This window comes from Macadamia integrifolia, chromosome 7 (assembly GCF_013358625.1).
Source record: "Macadamia integrifolia cultivar HAES 741 chromosome 7, SCU_Mint_v3, whole genome shotgun sequence".
Lineage (NCBI taxonomy): Eukaryota > Viridiplantae > Streptophyta > Magnoliopsida > Proteales > Proteaceae > Macadamia > Macadamia integrifolia.
This window is the reverse complement of record NC_056563.1, coordinates 7,714,017-7,733,291: the sequence shown is the minus strand read 5'-3', so window position 1 is coordinate 7,733,291 and position 19,275 is coordinate 7,714,017. Positions and strand designations below refer to the sequence as shown.

Sequence of the window (19,275 nt, the reverse complement as noted above, 5' to 3'; positions counted from 1 at the left end):
TGCAAGATCTAGTATTGAAGTAGAGTTTCAAGCCATGGCACAAGGCATATGCGAATTGCTATGGCTTTACAGTCTTCTTTAGGCTTTATGTGTTCCTATTGGTTTGCCTATGCGACTTTATTGCGACAAGAAGTCTGCTATTAGTATTGCCCATAATCCAGTTGAGCATAACCATAAAGAACATGTAGAGATCGACCGTCATTTCATCAAGGAGAAGCTGGAGCAGGGCACCATTTGTATTCAGTTTGTGCCTTTTGAGACTCAGTTAGCTGATATATTCACTAAGAGTCTCAGTAGTAAAGTGTTTAGTCCTATTGTTTGCAAGTTGGGCATGTTTGATATGTATGTGCCAATTGAGGGGGAGTGTTGTAATAATGGGTTTTATGGGTATTCGAGTGTCCAACCAAACAGGTCCTTAAGTCCATTAGAGTTTTATGGTCCTTGTAATATTCTAGAATATCCCTTTCACTATAAATAAAGAGGGGCTGGTCTCTATGAGAATTAAGTATTCTAAAGTCCTAGAGAGATTATGAGTAAAAATTAAGGACCAAGACAAAATAGAAGATAAATGGTTCACTGGCCCGTTTAAGGGCCTGTTTAGCCCAATTATTAGAAGCCCAAAAACCGACCGACCATTTACGAACCATTCCATGCCTGCCATATGCAAGCCTGGCTACATAATTGGGCAATCACGGTGCAAGGCAGAAATATGGTGAGTCCCAGCTAGGCCCAACCGAGCCTGTTCGGTTGACACCCCTACCCATAAGGACCACTGGCAGTCAACTTACAAGAGAAACAAATGAATGCTGGCCTAAGCCTGGGTGTTTCACTTTACCAGGCTGAGCCTCTCCACTGGCACATTCATTTGAGGGATCAGGCCCTTTGATTTGTTCCAACCGAATAGGCTGCAAGATGTGGATCATGGTTTGACTATGAAGGCTTTACTTCGTTTGCACTTTGTTTGCTGATTTCAGCTCTTCTAAAAGAAGTTTTAGACATACTCATCACCACTTGGTAAATACAGTTCCATTGTCCCTCCAAGGCTTGTTGAGCAACTTCTATCAGTGGGCCTTCCTATTCAAAGCTATGGATTGCCAATAGAAGTTTAAAAGAGCTATTAAAAATGTTATTGAAAAGAAACACAGATGATCAGATAACTTAGCTTCTGGTCCAACGAAGATCATCCTTTTCATTAAAAAATAAGTAGCCCCACAAGTGGTGGATCCTTGTTGGGTGTGATTTATGTATGGAAATTGGATACTTGGTATCTGTTACTGGAAATGCAAAGGAACAAACTATAGAGGCAATATTGTATTTGGGTAAAAAGTATAATTTCTAGGGTTCTTCTAGGCGTCAATATGCCTAGTTAAGTTTAATGATTCACTATTTGCCATTTGGTAGTACACGGATTAGTCCATGTGATAGAGGATCAGAAAAGAAAACCCTTTTCTATTATATTTCATCTTTCTTTCTTTCTTTCTTTAGATAGATGTTCCTGAGGTTTCTCTGGAGCTCATGATCCAGTTTTTCTCGTTATTTTGTAATAAGCCATGTACTCATATTTAATGCTCTAGTTTGTATTAAAATATTAGATAAGTAGTTGTGGATGCATTTTTCTTTCATTTGACCCACTTTTGGTGATTGTTCTAGTTTCATGTCTTCATGATCATCAATATTGTCTCTTCTGCGTTTTGTCAGTGTGCTTCAAATGTACAAAAAATCCTGATATCCGTTGACTAGGATAATTGATATGCTTTCTGTTAATTCATGGTGTGGGACTTTTATTGAGTAGGCATAATGTGATCAGGTTTCCCGTTCAAGTTCTGTGCCTCCAAATACCAGGGATACATTATACCAAGGACTGCCACCTAGTATAAAATTGGCCTTACGCTCTAAATTACAGTCATTTCAGATCGAAGAACAGGTATTCATTATTCATTGATTAAATAGTTCATCTATGGTTTCTTGTTCTGGTCCATTTTAATATTTCCTTAATTAGTTTCTTGTGTCTGCTAGAATTTATTTGAAAAGAACCCTCAATTTGTTCTATCAGGCTACTCATTTGGTTTTAACTGTTTTATGACCGACTATTTTGCAGCTTACTGTTACACAAATCAAAGCCGAGATGGAGAAAACTTTACAGTGGCTAGTTCCAATTGCCACTAACACAACAAAGTAAAGTTGCTGGCCTCTACAAACAGCTCTTTGTTTGAGTCTTACTTATTTAGTGTTATATCATCTTGTTTCTTTGCTTATTTGGTTAGTAATTATTCTTGTCTTCTGCTGCAAACACTGTTCAAAACAGAGCCCATCATGGTTTTGGCTGGGTTGGCGAGTGGGCAAATACAGGGTAAGTGAGCTATGACTAGTTCATTGTTTTTTTCTCTCTACTGTAAAAGCATTCATAATCAGCCGAACCGGAATGCAAAATGCTCCGGTTTCTATGTTTTCAGGTCTGACGTTAACCGAAAGCCAGCAGGGCAAACTGACTTAATTCGGATGGAGACATTTCACCATGCTGATAAGGAGAAGACCGAAGCTTATATGCTTGAATTGGTAGTGTGGCTTCACCATCTCATCAGCCAATCAAGATTTGTGCCCCCTTTGGGCATAAGGTCTCCCATTAAATCTCCAATCCGCTCTCCTACGCAGAAAATATTTCCACTGGCCACACACAAACAAAATGCTCCTTCACCTGCCCTTACTGTTGAAGACCAGGAGATGCTGCGGGATGTGAATAAAAGGAAACTGACACCAGGAATAAGTAAAAGTCAGGAATTTGATACTGCAAAGACGAAGTTAAGTAAGCACAATAGGCTGAGCAAGAGTAGTAGTCACTCGCCGACGAGCGAAAGCAAGGAAGAATGCTTCCCTATTGGGAGGCCATCTTCCCTTCATGTGATGGATTTTGATATTGACAGGATCAAGGCTTTGGATGCCATTGACAGAGTAGATACACTAAGAAGTTTGTAACATCTGTTGATGATCATGGAACAAATGGGATAAGCAAAAGGCTGCTCGTGTACGGATGCATGTTTGTAGATTGGAAGGCCCCATCATCCGTCATGATTATCGCATCTGAGCCAATATGTGATTTAGGAATGGATTGGAGACCCCAAGATTCGATCCGTTTGTTCTTGAGGGCGGAAAGTTTGTGTAAGATAACTAGGGAGACCCTGTGTGATGAGAATAGATGCACCATAATGGTGAGAGATGCCCATGGTGAGTTGTATTGTACTACTGGAATAGAATTCTGAAACAGTGGGTTCATCAGTTATATATGTACATAAAATGAAAATGTAATAATTCAATGTCACGATTTTGTTCCATCACCTGTGTTCAATTCCCTCCTGTCATAACCTTGTGTCTTTGGGTACTTTCTCTATTAAACTGCAGAGGAGAATATTTTATTTATTATTTATTTATTTTTTTGTATTCTAGTGGTACCCGTCGAGGGTGCTCCCATAATCTATATTTATTTATTCTTGCTATCAAGGGCTATCAAGGTTTCTAAATGTTCATCGTGAGCTCAATATATTTAAAGGTATTAACATGAGTAGGGATGCACCTGAAATCTCTCTTCTTTTTGTTGATGATTTTTTTTTTCTCCTATAGAGCAGCTAAGCATAATTCTCTTTCGATTCGTGATCTTCTGAATCACTTTCAAGATTTGTTTGGCTAACAAATCAACTTCTCCAAAAACAATATCTTCTTTAGTGAGGGTACTTCAGAACAAAATCATATTAAGATCCTTAATATCATTGGAGTTTCACCTATGGTAGATGGATCTCTCTATATTAGGCACCACCTTGGTTTAAAAAATTAAAAAATAATTGGGACCAATGACCATTGATGTGAATAATCTTGCTTGTAATTGGATTTGCCTTTGTCTTGTAATGGTAATGTGACAATGCATCAAGTGCTACATTTCTCATTAAAATGATTTGGGTGGTATAGTTTTTTATCGAAGGAGAAGGACTTGGAAATTTTTTTGGAAATTTAGGATTCATCTTGGTTTCAAAGAATTTTTGTAGAAGGTTTTAGCGGATGGTGTTGCTACTCTGGAAAAACTAGCCAAGTTTCTTTTTATGAAATTATTATGTTCTTTTTGTAAGCTTGCAAGTGAATCTTCTTGCCATTTATTTTTGAGGCAAAGGACAATGTGACTACAATCTTGATTTTTAATGGTTCTTGTATTATAGTTATTACATTCTATTTGGACCCAAAAAAAAAAAAAAAAAGGTTATTACATTCTATTTGTGTGATTCAAGTACTTTAATGAATATATAGATTCCAAGCATTATGAAGTATGTCCGTCAAAGCATTGAACTAAAAAATATCAAGCTCTCTTTAATTTAAAAAAAAAAAAAAAAAAAAAAAAAAAGGGTTTTTGAAGTTCAATTTTGTCACATGGTAAGCTATAATATGGTTGAAACTTGAAATATGAACAGGGGACTTAGGAAAGATCTACCTATCTACAAAATATGGCCCCCGTTTGATCAGTCGTGTGCCACTTACTTAAAATGGACATACAAGAAGGTCCCTACCATGGGGGTATAGGAACCAAGCGCCCCTCGGCCCCTCAAAAAAAAAAATTATAATACAGAAAAAAATGGAGGGAAAAAAGTTCTCTGAGCCACCGAGGCAAGGTATATAAGCACCTTTGCCTGTCTCTTTCCTCACAGGAAATGGCCTCACTGCCCTCCTATGTATAATACCATTTTATCTCACCTCATTGGTGCATTTCCCCCTGATGTCACTTGCTCAGAATCCTCTCCCAAAAATAAATTTCAATTGAGGAAAGTTGAGACACTGGTTATTCGTGGATTAATAGTATATATGCGATAGGCTATGTATTCCGGATTATACAAGTACCTATTTACAGCAAAGTAGCTATCGGCACCACACAGACGGTTAAAATGGGAAAATACCAAGTTGAGGGCACCGATATGTTGGGGCATTTTCTTTGGCCTAGGGCATATATAATGTGGAATCTTCCTTCTATATCAACCCTCCCCACCCCCTTCCTCAACCCCAAAAAACAGAAATAAAGAAAAGAAAAAGTTGTAGATGAATTTGGAAAGAAGCCAATAGATCCTTGGACAAAATTGGAGAGCAACTCTCCCTTTATATAAAGGTAATATTACATTTTGGGATAAGGCTATGTTGTTATTTTGTTGTATAAAAATTAGTATCAAGTTACACTTAATTACATCATTATGTTACAAGGCGTATGGCTCTTGTTTATGCATCCATCACCACCACATCTCACCATCTATCTTGGCAATTACACATCCCATCCTTGAAATGATGATAGAAGCAACCATCCCTCACAAAAATTTCCCTTCCAATAATCTTGGATATATGTTTTGCTGATGTGTGGCAATCAATGCACATCCTCACATTCTTTGAAATTGAGATTGGGCGGTGAGATGCCAAAGAAATGATTCCAAAACAAATAGCTAACTTTTCAGTGTGCATACAGGAAAAGATATTAATCTCTTCATCTTCAAAAATTGGATCAAGAGGAAAGTATCCTACGTGTTCCATTTCACTGGCCAACTTATCCCACATCTCCAAAATCTCCCTCAACTTGGGATGTGAACTATCTCCTGCTTTAAATGCATCTATTGTGTTACCGGCATCTATGGAGCTGCATTCTTTCATAGACATCAACCCATGGGCACTCATCGCACTTCTTACATCTCTAGCGGAATCCCACAATCCAGCCATGGCAAAGATATTGTAAATGAGAATATAGTTTGAAGCATTACCTGGTTCAAGCTCAAAAAGAAACTTTGCTGCTCTTCCTCCTATTTCTGGATTTAAATGGACCCTGCACGCCCGTAGAAGACTTCCCCACACACAAGCATCAGGGCTATATGGCATTCTTCCAATAAAGTCCAATGCCTCTTCTAGCAAACCAGCACTGCCCATGATACCAACCATGCATGTATAATGCTCCAAACTGGGTTTAATTCCATACGAACCTTCTATGGAATTGAAATATTTCCATCCTTCTTCCACCAGTCCCTCACGAGTACAAGATGAAAGAAGTGCAGTGAATGTAATGTGGTCCGGCTGAATACCGGACTTTACCAATTGTTCAAACAATTCAATTGCATCCTTTGCCATTCCATGAACTGAATAGCCAGATATCATAGCATTCCACAGAGCTACATCTTTCTCAACTTCAGTGTCGAACACTAACCTGGCCTCTACAATGCTTCCACATTTGGCATACATGTTTATCAAAGCACTAGCAAGTGTAATGGTAGATTCATCAAATTTGCTCTTTAAACTGTAACCATGTAATTCTCTTCCCAACCTCAAAGCTGCTACATCAGTGCAAGCTGAAAGGAGGATTACAAGGGTAATCATGCTTGGAACGAGGCCATCTTCCAGAATTTCCAGGAATAATTTTAGAGACTCCCTTGGCTCCCCATTGTTATTGTGACCAGACAACAAGGCATTCCAAGAAACTATATTTCTATCCTCAGTCTGCAGAAAAACCTTCCTTGCTAAACCCATATCATGGCATTTTGCATACATGTCAACTAGGGCACTTGAAACAAAAATGTTGGACTCAAGCTTATTCCTCAGAATGTATCCATGGATTTCCTTCCCATGGAACCAATAATTCAGATCAGCACAAGCTGCAATAGCACTAGTAATAGTCACAGTGTTTGGTTTGGTTGAGACACTTAGCAATTCAGTAGGAAAATGGCCACAGGAACCATCCATGACGGTCTTGATCGTTTTTGAATCGGTTTGCATGATGCGGAAAGTTTTCAAAGCTTCACCACTAAGCCCAGACTGCTGAAAACCAGAGACTAGTAAATTAAATGAGACAATGTTAGGCTTCAAACCTTTCTGACCCATCTCTAAGAGAAACTTAAAGGCCTCATACCTTTGCCCCTTTCTTGCATAGCCAGCCAGTATTGTGTTATAAGTGATCATATCAGGCTTTGAACCTTCAATTTGCATGAGGTGTAGAAGTTCTGATGCCGCCTGCATTTTCCCCTCATTCACATAAGCTGCAATCATCCCATTCCATACAGCGGGGTTCTTGGTCTTTATCCCCATAAACACTCTCTCTGCATAATCAGTTCGGTCACTTTTTGAGTACATATCAATCAGTGATCCTCCCACAAATATGTTTCCAGATAACCCACATTTAAGAGCATAGGCATGAATACCTTGGCCCAAATCCAAATCTTTCAAGCCTGCACATGCAGGGAGTACACTTGCAATTGTAATAGCATTTAGCTCCTCGAATGACCACAACATCTCATGAAATACATCCAAAGCATCTTCATGGTACCCATTTTCTTTGCAACCTGAGATAACTCCATTCCAAGAACTGACTCCAGGCTTAAACCCTTTCTCTTTCATCTCTTCTAATAATTGGAGGGCCCCATCTATCTCCCCGTTTTGTGCAAAGCCTGAAACCAGTGAGTTCCAGGAGATTAAATCGGGTTTTACTCCATTAAATTGCATGGAATCAAAAGTATCCCTGGCTTCAACCAAGAGTCCTTCATCCATAAATGCAGAAACAAGGGCAGTCCATGAAACAACATCTTTTTCTTGCATGCTATCAAATACACACTTCGCTGATCTCAAGTCCCTGCATTTGGCATACATATCAATAAGTGCATTCCCAACAAAAACATCCAACTCCAACTTTTTCCTTATTGCATACCCATGAATCATTCTGCCCATCTCCAAACTCTGAAGAGCAGAAAAAGCTTTGAGTAATGTGGGTACAAGATATTTATCAGGTCGTACACCGTCTTGAATCATCAATCCAAATACTAGAACAACATCTTCCCATTGCTGTGATTGGCAATATGAACCTATCAAAGCAGCATAAGCAGGGACTGTTCTTTCGGGAATTTCATCAAACAAGCGGCGTGCTTCACTTAACAAGCTCGAATTGTTTGCATAAGGGATTGCCAGCTTGTTTACAATTAATCTGTTCGCACCAAAAAGACCCAATTTCAAAACCCGGGCATGGATTTGCTTTGAATCATAGATACCAGTCCTATCTAAATTGCAGCGGTTCAAGAGGTTGAGACACTGGTTGATCTCATCGTTGCTTTCGATGCTTCCATTAGAATTTTTTAGATTTGCTCGAAAACCAGTGATATGGGCTTGTGGGTTCAGCAAGTATCGTTCTGTCGTGTCTTTGTGGCTAACATTTCTAGCCGTTGTAGCCCGAGAATTGAATTCTGGCGGGAAATGGTTAAGATTCTGGGTTGAAAAGTTCGCGGGAAAAGAGTTTGAGAGGGGGGAGAGGAATCCCAACTGAAGTACTGGCATTATGAATCAAAATTCAAAAATTCATCCTCTACGGACACAGAGAGAGAGAGAGAGAGAGAGAGACGGTTCCCCCCCCAAAAAAAAAAAAAAAATCCGAGGGGAATCGAATCGGTTCTGCCAGGATCGGCCGGAATCAGTTTCAATACCCTTTTCAGATCAAAACCTAACCGATCATAAGGCTCCTTGGCAATGCAATTATGGATGATCAGCATTAGGGGTGTCAATCCCAAGCCCAATCCGACAAAACTGATTAGGTCCAACCATTTAAAGATCGGCTAGACTTGCACCAATTATTAAATAGGCCTGACCTGTTTAGAAACAGGTAGCAAGGAGTAAGCCTAACAAGCGCCCAACTGGCCCATCCCGTTTACAAGCTTGATTCTTCGTGACATGTTTAGTACGATCATGTATATATATTTTTTTATTTTGAAAATTAAATGTAAAATATTTTTTAAATTATTGATGATTTAATAAGACATATTAAAGTTTCTTAAATCTAAGATAAATAAAGACCGTTTAAGGCTTTATTGGTGTATTAGGCAACTAAGGCTCAATTACAACCCAATTAGTAGATTAAAAGAAGCCTGGAATCCAACTGAGCCCAACACGAGACCGACCAAGACCGAATCATTCCTTACAAAATCGGGTCCCAATTTATGGGTATAGACCTGCAAGACCTGGCTAGCCCCAACCGATTGACACCACTTACCAACGGGTTATACCATTATAGTAATAAGCAAAGTTAATGAAAAATAAAGGAAAATATCCTGAAAGGCAGCGTAGCCCATGCCCAGATATAAAGGGTGGCAAAATGATTGCCCTACCCCTCATGACAGGCGAAAACAATCGTAAACTTATTTTTCTTTTAAATTCAATCATTCAACATGTGTATTTGAAGAATATGTAAAACAATGATAGCTGTTATTTTTTTTTTTTGGATAAAAATATCAATTAACTAGAAAAAAAACTTAAAACATCAATATTGGTGCTCGAGATTTGTGTTTGTTTGATCATAACCATATGTGCTATTCTATGCATTAAAAGTACCACTTTGTTGTTAGGCCCGAGATAAAAATGGGATATAAACAAAAATATATGAACATCCATAATAATGGGGATTGCAATCCAAAGCTACAATGTTGTATTAACATCTAGAAAGTAACATGTTTAATTCTGTCGGGTCACTCCAAATTTCCCTTAGGCCATGATGTGCTATTTGTTATTTCTTTTTCCTAACACTATATATAATTAGTTAGATTCCATTCGTGCTCGATTTTGAAAGGATTTTCAGGATGATAAACATGGTTGATCGTTGGTTCCTTGGAAAAACTTGTGCCGTCCTAGGTTTTAGGTGTTCTTGATTTTAGGAGTTCTGTCGTTCACAACAATTCTCTTCTACTTAAACTTGCGTAGGGGTTGTTATCTAAACATCATCTCTGGGCTCAAGTTCTTAGAGTTAGCTTCAAAGCTTACGAAGCTGTCAATATTGCTTGCTTAGACCATTAGTAGCTGAAGTAGACTTCAGAAACAAATATTGAAAGGGTGATACATGTTGAGAGTAAGATGTCTTGAATTTCCCCCTTGTAAATAACCTAGTATTGCTTTCTCAGGTGGAGTATTGAAAAGATTCCAATAAGGTTATTTCTTTCACTTTGGAAATGGAAGTTATGGTATACTATGAGCTATGAGGTTATCTCTCAAGCGTTATGATTAAGATATTTTTTCTTAAGATAGATTTAAAGATTGTTTTGTATATTAAGAAGCCAATACAAATATTTTCTGAAATTTTGTAGGAATTTTCTTTTCTAAAAACACATTCTCAGTGAATTAATAGTTGCAATAATTGTAGCGAGGGTTCCTTTTTTATAAGCAATCTGAGAGAGTTGTGAGGACGAGCGATTATAATCCTATTCTCCTTTAATAGTGAAGCAGATCTCATCCCACCGAGGACGTAGGTAATCTTTTCGAACCACGTAACTCTTTATGTGCATTATTGTTCTGTATTATTATCTATAATGACAACTATGATTCAAATGTAAGAGTTGTAGGGGGGTGTTTACGCTTTATGTCAGTCTCAATTTCTGGTGATCTTCTTGAACTCTGATTTTCTAGGTAATTCTCAAGAATCAGATCTTCACGGGGGACTATACCAAGGCTTGCAGGGGATGCATGATCAAGAGTGGACACATATAGAAGTATAGATGTATTGCCAAAAAACGAATGGATTAATTGATGCAGGGAATAAGCAAGGGATGACCATGGGAAAATTTCACTTCAGTTCATGATATATTTGTTTTGATGATTTAATTATTCATAAGTAGGCACTGAAAACGGGGGTCGAGAAACTCTCAACCTTTGGTTAACCATGATCTTCAATGATTGAGTTTGAATCTGAAATTTAATTCTTTATTAATTTAAATAATTTCCTAAACATCAAACGAGCAGAATCACACATCATTTTTCCATATAACAAAACTTTTGGAATGACAATCTTAACAAAATCTGCAATATTCTCTAAGAAAGCTTTTGTCAATCACATAAATATCATCACCATTCACCATCAAGTAATATTACAAGTTTAAATCCCATTTCATATACTTGTGATTATTTTATTTTATTAAAGAGGTAACCCAAAAACATGCAGTTTTCCCTCGTGGAAAATATACTTATATCATATATATTTATCATTCAACCACTCAACGACTTTCAACTTTGAACTTTGAACTTTCAAGTTTGAACTTTGAATGTTGAGAAACTATCTAGAACATAAAATGAACATTGCTTACGAAGACGACCAGGTTCACATGCACCTTACCAAACATAGCTGCAATCCCAGCCTCATCCTTTACAAGGATTACGATTAACACTCAATCTATTTTTTTTATACATTAGAATCTTTTTTATCCTATTCAATTTCTATGGAAAGGGAAAGTAAGAATAGGAAATTTGAACTCAAGACTTTCTGGTAGAATGGACTTAATTTAATGCTCTCTAAACATAAGAGTATGAAATTACCACTATACCCCTCTTAATTGATATTGTTTTGTACATTCTCATTGGCCAAGGCACGCTATCGTATAAATAGAAAAAATAATCCTAAAGGCAGTGTGACCTCTTTTTCTAAACACAATGCTAGGCGAAATGATCTTCCCACCCTATGTGAAAGACGAAAATCCCACCCTATTGATGTTTCTAATAGTACTCTCACTGACCTATATCTAGGGGCCATTTTGCCATTTTGTATCCTGAAAAGGAGATGCCAAGATGAAAGTCGGTTCAGTGTTAGACCTTGTGGTTTGGGATTGGTCCATTCGAACCAATTCCCGAAATGCCATCCAGGTGCAGCCACGCTGCCACGGTAGCCTCTCATACCCCACATCCCACCCCGACTATTACAATACCTACCCCTCGCCAAGGCCGTAAAATCCACGCCAAAACCCAACCCCTCTCTGCAAGTCCCTCCCGCACTCTCTCTCGATCTAGGGTTAGGTTTTCTGCAGAATTTTATGGAACCTTCTTCCGCAACTAACGTCCGATCTACGTTCCGCTATCGTTATTGCACCTGCAACTTCAGACGCTGTTGCCGCTGTTTCTGTTGTTGTTACGGTTGTTCGGAGCCTTGAATTATTTTTTTATTTATAATTTTGGTGGTTAATGGTTTAAGTTTGGGAATTTTGGAGATTTAATTCAAGTATGAATATGTCACAAGCACAATCGGGTCTCTCGTTGGGGCTTCATCCATCGCATGACTCGCCAGTTGTTACAAGGGCTCCAATTGCAGACGATTCAATCACTTTCCAGATTGATTCAAGCTTCCGTGATGCATCGCACTCTGTTCCATCAATTCCGTTGCAATTGCTTGAGCAACAACCGGAAAATAGAGAGAATGAGGTATGGGTTGATAGGGAGAAGGACGAAGAGGATGAACAGAGGGAAGAGGAGGAGTTTAGTCTTCTGGGTCATCCTATGTGTTTGAAGAGGAGGAGAGATTCAGAATCTTCGATGTCGTCGTGTTCTTTGAATCCTTCAAAGAGAATTTCGATTGAACATGGCCTTGAGATGAGGAGAACTTTGGTTCGGGCTTGGGGAAATCAGTCACTCTGTGTTTCTGATCCTGCAATTCACGAGATTATGGAGATGGAGAAACAGAGACAGTTCAAAGGAATTGAATTAATAGCTTCAGAGAATTTCGTTTGCCGGGCTGTGATGGAAGCTCTTGGTAGCCATTTAACGAACAAATATTCTGAAGGAATGCCCGGTGCGAGGTATTATGGTGGTAACCAATACATTGATCAGATTGAACGTCTTTGTTGGAAGAGAGCTTTGGCTGCTTTTCATCTTGATCCTGAACATTGGGGTGTAAATGTTCAGCCATACTCGTGTACATCAGCTAATTTTGCAGTCTACACAGGTCTTCTTCTTCCTAAGGATCGAATAATGGGCTTGGATTCTCCATCAGGGGGGCATTTGAGCCATGGTTATTATACTCCAAGTGGGAAGAAGGTCTCTGGTGCATCAATCTTCTTTGAGAGTCTTCCCTATAAGGTGAACCCACACACGGGTTACATTGATTATGACATGCTTGAGCAGAGGGCGCTTGATTTCCGCCCAAAGATCCTTATTTGTGGTGGTAGCTCTTACCCACGTGAGTGGGATTACGCCAGGTTCAGACAGATTGCGGATAAGTGTGGAGCAGTGCTGATGTGTGATATGGCTCATATCAGTGGTCTTGTTGCGGCTGAGGTGTGAATGCTACTTGCTATGTTGTGTTCAACTCCTGAAACTTGTTTATTCTTGATGCTTTCCTTGCCGCTGTTTCATTCATATTTTTCATGGTGTTTATTTTTTAAGTATTCCTTAGTTTTATACAGATAAGAGTAGTTTGGAAAACATGTTTGCTCTTATTGATTATTGGTTTCTTCTCTAGAGATAGATTTCATGTTCGTTTGGTATGTGACACCATGTTTGCAGTTTCTTGCTTTCATACTTCCATCATATCATGAAAATACAAATTGGATTATTGAAATCCAAAATCGATTGTTTTTCATGCATCAAATGATATGTGCTTCTTTTTTGTTACAACTATAATTGCAGGTATGTGGCATCTTATTGGAGGATTGCTTAGTGTACTAGAATGGAAATGGACAATATCATTTCATCTGATCTTTTGTGGTAACTGCGACAGCTTTGTATCCTAGAAAACAGCAGATATATAATTCCTCAGTTGAATATGTATTATAACTTGTATCTGGTTGGTTTTTGTTGGACATTTTGATAGAATGTAGAAGAATAGGCTGAAGATTAAGATATCTTGATCAAAACTAGAACTCGGGGTCATACAACTTGTAGGAATAAGGAGTTGTCACTGGCAGAACTTATTGTTGTAATTGTTTGATGTCTTCAGTGCATGATCATGGCATTGTTTGCTAATATCATTCACTTACAACTGGTAAACTATTTCTGGATCAGCCTCTTCTCCTCAATTTCTTTTTATTTTTTTTATTTTTCTCTTATTCTTGTGGAAATTGCAATTCTACCCTTGAAACCCTGCAATCACAATAAATTAGTAAAACGGAATCAATTTAATCATGAAATCCAAGAAAAATCAACAGTTTAATAACAATTTTATGCATGATTATGACACGATCAGTTATGTTGGAGGCTTCAACTGTTCCTGCAGAGGAGCCCTATCTCTTCTCTTATTTACAAAATTTACAGTTATAGATAGTGAAGAGTCCTCAGTGATTGGAATTTGAGAGCATTGGACAAATGTTCTCTATATGAATAAACCTTTGTATGTTTTTATTTGATGATTGGACCATATCAAATTGATGAATTTTCATTTTATGTTTGTAATTGTCACTTTACTTGCTTGTGCTTGGGGTTAGAGACACTCTTAGTTGTATTCATGCTATTTGTGATTCTCAAGAGCAGGCTCTTTAAGACTAATATATGCATTACATTCTAGATTAATATTTTTTAGCCACTCTACTTTTTCTTTAATGTTTTATGAGTTATAATACTCTATTACTGCTGTTTGTGATGAGTTAACCATTTTCTTTGGATTCTCTTGCACTTCTTCTTCTATATTATACAGGAAATCTTTTGAGTTATCTTTACCATGGATTTCTAGGATAATATTGGTTGTAGATGTTCTCTTCCTTTCACAATGACCATCCTTTCTTATTATTGTGTCTGGATGTGCCTTCTACAGGAATGTATAAGCCCATTTGACTACTGTGATATTGTTACCTCTACAACTCACAAAATTCTCAGGGGTCCTCGGGGAGGTATAATATTTTATAGGAAAGGCAAAAATCCGAGAAAGCGTGGGAGTCTTCTGAGTCAAGGAGATAATAGTGACCAATATGAATTTGAGGAAAGAATAAACTTTGCTGTTTTTCCGTCATTGCAAGGTGGACCACACAATAACCATATAGCTGCACTTGCAATAGCCTTGAAGCAGGTGGCTACTTCCGAGTACAAAGCATATATACAACAGGTGAAAAAAAATGCCCAGGCTTTAGCATGTGCTTTGCTGAGAAGAAAATGCAGATTGGTCACTGGAGGAACAGACAACCATTTGTTACTTTGGGATCTAAGAACTCTAGGGTTAACAGGTAGTCCCTCTCTCTTTTTTGTATTTTTATTGCTTTCTTAAATGGGTTCTCTATGCTTTATTCTGTAATGTTATTTATCAACCAACCCTCCCCTCCCCACCTACCCCTTTCCCAAAAAAAAATCGTATTGATGTGGGACCGACTGGGGTTTTACTTGAATCTGTGACAGGCAATGTTTATTTGGATCTGGACCTGGCTACTGTATAGATCTTATCCAGATCTGCCTTGAAACAGGTATAGAGAAGCTGATGGGAACAAAACTACCAGCTGTCTCTGATGGTAAAGGGCAGTTCTTATGCCAGGTCCTGGGATTGAATCCTTAACAAACAATGGTGGTATTCAGAAGTGGGGGAAAGTTGTAAGCACGCACACACACACACACACACAAAAAAGAAATCTTATTGTTTCTGTAAAGAGAAAAAATTTTGAATATTGGTTGGTGTCATGAGATGGATGAGCCCCTCCCCTCCCCAAAAATAATGATAATAGTAATAGAACTAAAATAAAATCAACTATTTTTAAGTGTTTTTGTTTCTTCTGTTTCTGAACAAATACTCTCTCTTACCTAGGAATCATAGTAAAAGTCTGATCTAAAGAATGTTTACAGTCATGAAGATTGAGACATTTGATGAATGGCTCTTTGGGAAGATTGGGTAGATCATTCGCAGGGTGCTCCTAGTTGCGTTATTGTTCAAGATTTTCTGTTTTGTTGGGGTGAGAAGATAAATTTGGCTTTTAGAAAATTAAAAAGACAAAAAAGGAAAAAAAAGGTTGGTAGATAAGAAGATCAAAGAATTGGTAGCATTCAGGCTCAGTTTGGCTGTGATCAGTGACTTTGGAGTTTTGATGGTGACTCGCTCCCCTGGAAGTCATGTATTGATGATATGGCGATCTTTTAGAAGCAGAGGAGGTTTTGATATGATACTATTGCCTGCGTTTTGGGGGAGGTGTGATGCTGTTTAAACTTAAACCAACTATTATTTGTTGGTTTTTTTTTCTTGCAAGGATACGTTTTTTGTTTACTTCTATTTAAAATGATGCCTAGGCTCATTTAGTTACTCTTTGTTGTGATATCCTATTCACTAATCAGTTTGACATGCAGATTATTCCAACCATTCCAGATTTTTTTGGAGATTCATTCTGCATGTATATGTCAATATATGCTAAGTAGACCTATAAATGAGTGTATATTTACATTATACTACTTTCATTATTTAGCATGGATTGTCGTGATAAGGTATGGATAGCAGGGCATTTCTCCTAGTCATTTAGATTTGGAAAGCTAGGAATGCTTAAATATATGTTTACAGAAATATATATACACTCGGCTGTGTTAACTGGACTCTCCAAAATGGGATCCACACCAATGTCTGATATGTGACAATTTTTAACACCAACATGCAACAAAAACACCTTGTCCTCTTCCTCCACCTCCTACCACTACTTACAAATATATCTGTTTATAAATGGCCACTACCTTTATAAGTTTATGAAAAGAATTTGATCTCTCTTTCATAGCACTTGTGGAATGTGGAATTATTTTAATGGTATTTAAATACTGGAAACCCCAAAATTTAAGACAATGCAAATAACTTAACACCCTCAGACACAAGGTTTTATAAGTCGGGATCGTGATTTTGATTGGCCATGGGTGGCCTTGATCTTGACCAAGCCATTCTAACCTGATCCTAATTGATCCCTGGTGCAACCAAGTCATAACCATGCAAAAAATTTTGAAGTAATTTTCGTATTGATATTGGATTGGTCTTTCCTGGCCAATCCAGCTGTTCCAACCTTGACACTTGAAACCTTGTTCGCATAATGGTTCTTTTTCATAACATGTGTAAAATTTTATGTTACTATAGACCACAGCTGAGCAAAAAATAATATGTACATACAAATAACTTACACATACACGTGTAAACCCAACCCCCCCCCTCTTTTTATTCAAAACTTTTCATCTGTTTTCAAAACTATCAATTTCTTTTCAAACATTCCCTGTCTGGGATATGGTTTTGCAATGGACATGTCGACATATTCAGAGCATTGACTGTGCTGTCACAGAGTGGATATAAGAGATTGTTCAAGAATGGGTCTTTGACAGCTGGTGCTGGAAACTTGAAGTTGTGGGTAGTACCTACTTTGTTCACCTTTCCACAGCAATGTAGTTGTTTAGTGTAATGTGATATATAACTTATTTTGTTTGGTAGCCTTATATTTTCCATTGAGGTTTGCCCTGACCTTTCTTGTTCTCAATTTTATAGGTAAAAGCTATGAAAAAGTCTGTGAGATGTGCCACATCACCGTCAATAAAAATGCTATATTTGGTGATAATGGTGCTATTTCTCCTGGAGGTGTGAGGATTGGTATGTAAAAATTTAAGTGATGTTGCATTTTGCGACCACCTCTGAAGCTCTTCAAGCTTGTGGCCAGGTTAAGTAGTCCCTATGCTCATGGTTTTTATTCATCTCTTGTCAGGTACTCCTGCCATGACATCAAGAGGTTGTCTTGAGGCTGATTTTGAGACAATAGCTGACTTTCTCCTTAGGGCTGCACAGATAGCAACTATTGTGCAGAGGGAACACGGGAAATTGCAGAGGGATTTTCTCAAGGGTCTCCAGAACAACAAGGATATTGTTGAGCTTCGGAACCGTGTCGAAGCTTTTGCATCACAGTTTGCAATGCCAGGATTTGATATGTGACTCGGGAAGAGGGTATTTCATTCAAGGAGAAAGTTTTCCTTTACTGTGGCTGAAGGAAAGTGTACCCATCTAGGTTCATTATTGCTCCCCTTACCGTACGAAGTTGATAATGCCCTTCTGACTGCCTCCGTTCCATGTTAAAATGATGCTGTATAATATGTTTCAGTTTTCAGTTTGTAGCTTTTCTGTATGGTTATGCATCTGATACCTGCAGTATATACACCATGAGTGCATAAAAAAATGATGCAAGGAACCACTTTCAAATCAGGGCTAAGAAATTCAATTCCAGCTTTTCATGTTCAGGTACAGTGAACTCCTCGATTGTTGAGACTTGAGATCAAACCTTTCATGCGGGAAGCCAGTGAACCAGAAAAGCCTTAAAGAATTATGATGCTTCCCCTGCCTTAAGGGCATGTCAGGACCTCTGGTGCTAGCAGACAATGATTTATCATGATCCATTTGTTTCAACAGAAGGGCTCACGGAAAATTTAATTTTGTATGTAATTTCATTTTATCTTCCTCTGCCATCTCTCTTTTTTGGACTGTATTTGTGAAGGAAACATATCTAATCTGAGTTGAATAGCAGAAAGAATCTAGTCATACAATAGGACGGGCATGAAAAGACTGCACTGCCCCAACCCTATGCATTGAAGATGCTTCTGTGCAGCCTCCAATTGGTCTGTGCGCTGGCACAGTGGTTGCACAGTAGATAGTGGTTTTTTTTGTGTCCTATAAAGTAATATGTCATTTTAGATCCAAGGGTGCAGAAGGTTTTGTGTATAGCCGTGCATGGGGAATGATCGTGCACAAAACAAAACCATTCAATAGGTTTGAAAGCCCTTGAAATTGTGAACCCCCGCCCCCCCCCCTCGCCCCCCACCCCCGGCAAAAAAAAAAAAAAAAAGAAAAGAAAGAAAAAAAAATCCAATTGCCATCTCCTCCCTCTTCAGCCTCCACCCCTCTGGCAGCCGCATGTCTCTCGAGTCGCCCCTATGAGAAACTATGATCAGCTTATGGAAGGTAAGGAAAAGACATTATTGGAAAACTTAGCTCCTGTAAAGCTGAAACCAGTGGACGTACCTTCGCAAGCTTACAGAGGCATGGGGGCACAACCTGGATCTGGATGGAATGGTTATAGCCGAGAGAAGGCTATATAAAGGCTTGCTTCCAAGCTTGGCAACCTTAAGGGAGCATGGCAGTGGTGGCTCAAGCAAAGGGAATCTTTCTACTCAAGCTCTCCCATAGGAGGCCTTGGTGGATGGACACTGGATTTCCATTAAATAGTGCACACCAAATCTCGATTTGATGGTGAACATCTCCTCCTACAAGAAGGTATGGCTGCAGGTACATGACATCGCAGCTACTTTCAACACTGCTGAAATATTGGGTCTAGGCTTGCGGCCTTCGGTGGGGAAAAAATTCTCTAATATTTTGCCCCCCAATTAGTCATCCGATGGTTGGGGGGAACCTAGGGAAGCGCACCCATGTGTTTGGGATGTGTGTCCAAGTCCTCCCAACCATTGGATGGTTAATTGGACACTAATTGGGCAGCCCACTAATTGGAGAGGACCCAAATTCTCGACCTACTCTGCTATGCAAAAATCCATTAGAGACAAACAACTATATTTTTT

At 38.5% G+C, this 19,275-nt stretch overlaps 3 protein-coding genes across 3 annotated transcripts in view; 2 read left to right on the top strand and 1 right to left on the bottom strand.

Moving 5' to 3' along the window:
- The window catches only part of LOC122083643 (protein PSK SIMULATOR 1), a 33,870-nt gene extending 30,541 nt beyond the window's left edge, over positions 1-3,329 (top strand). Inside the window, exons 11-14 of the mRNA XM_042651512.1 lie at positions 1,808-1,924; positions 2,099-2,175; positions 2,306-2,350; positions 2,454-3,329. Of these exons, the coding sequence (XP_042507446.1) occupies positions 1,808-1,924; positions 2,099-2,175; positions 2,306-2,350; positions 2,454-2,973 (759 nt within the window). The 3' untranslated portion in view covers positions 2,974-3,329. The remainder of the gene's footprint in view (positions 1-1,807; positions 1,925-2,098; positions 2,176-2,305; positions 2,351-2,453) is intronic.
- A 1,764-nt stretch (positions 3,330-5,093) lies between these two features.
- LOC122083946 (pentatricopeptide repeat-containing protein At3g12770-like) lies at positions 5,094-8,379 on the bottom strand. The gene has a single exon (XM_042651893.1). The coding sequence runs from the start codon at positions 8,320-8,322 to the stop codon at positions 5,269-5,271; it is 3,054 nt and encodes a 1,017-aa protein (XP_042507827.1). The 5' UTR covers positions 8,323-8,379; the 3' UTR covers positions 5,094-5,268.
- Positions 8,380-11,735: 3,356 nt separating this feature from the next.
- LOC122084376 (serine hydroxymethyltransferase 6-like) lies at positions 11,736-18,233 on the top strand. The gene is made up of 4 exons (XM_042652577.1): positions 11,736-13,065; positions 14,537-14,942; positions 17,207-17,308; positions 17,421-18,233. The coding sequence occupies exons 1-4, from the start codon at positions 12,016-12,018 to the stop codon at positions 17,642-17,644; spliced, it is 1,782 nt and encodes a 593-aa protein (XP_042508511.1). The 5' UTR covers positions 11,736-12,015; the 3' UTR covers positions 17,645-18,233.
- Positions 18,234-19,275: the final 1,042 nt, after the last annotated feature.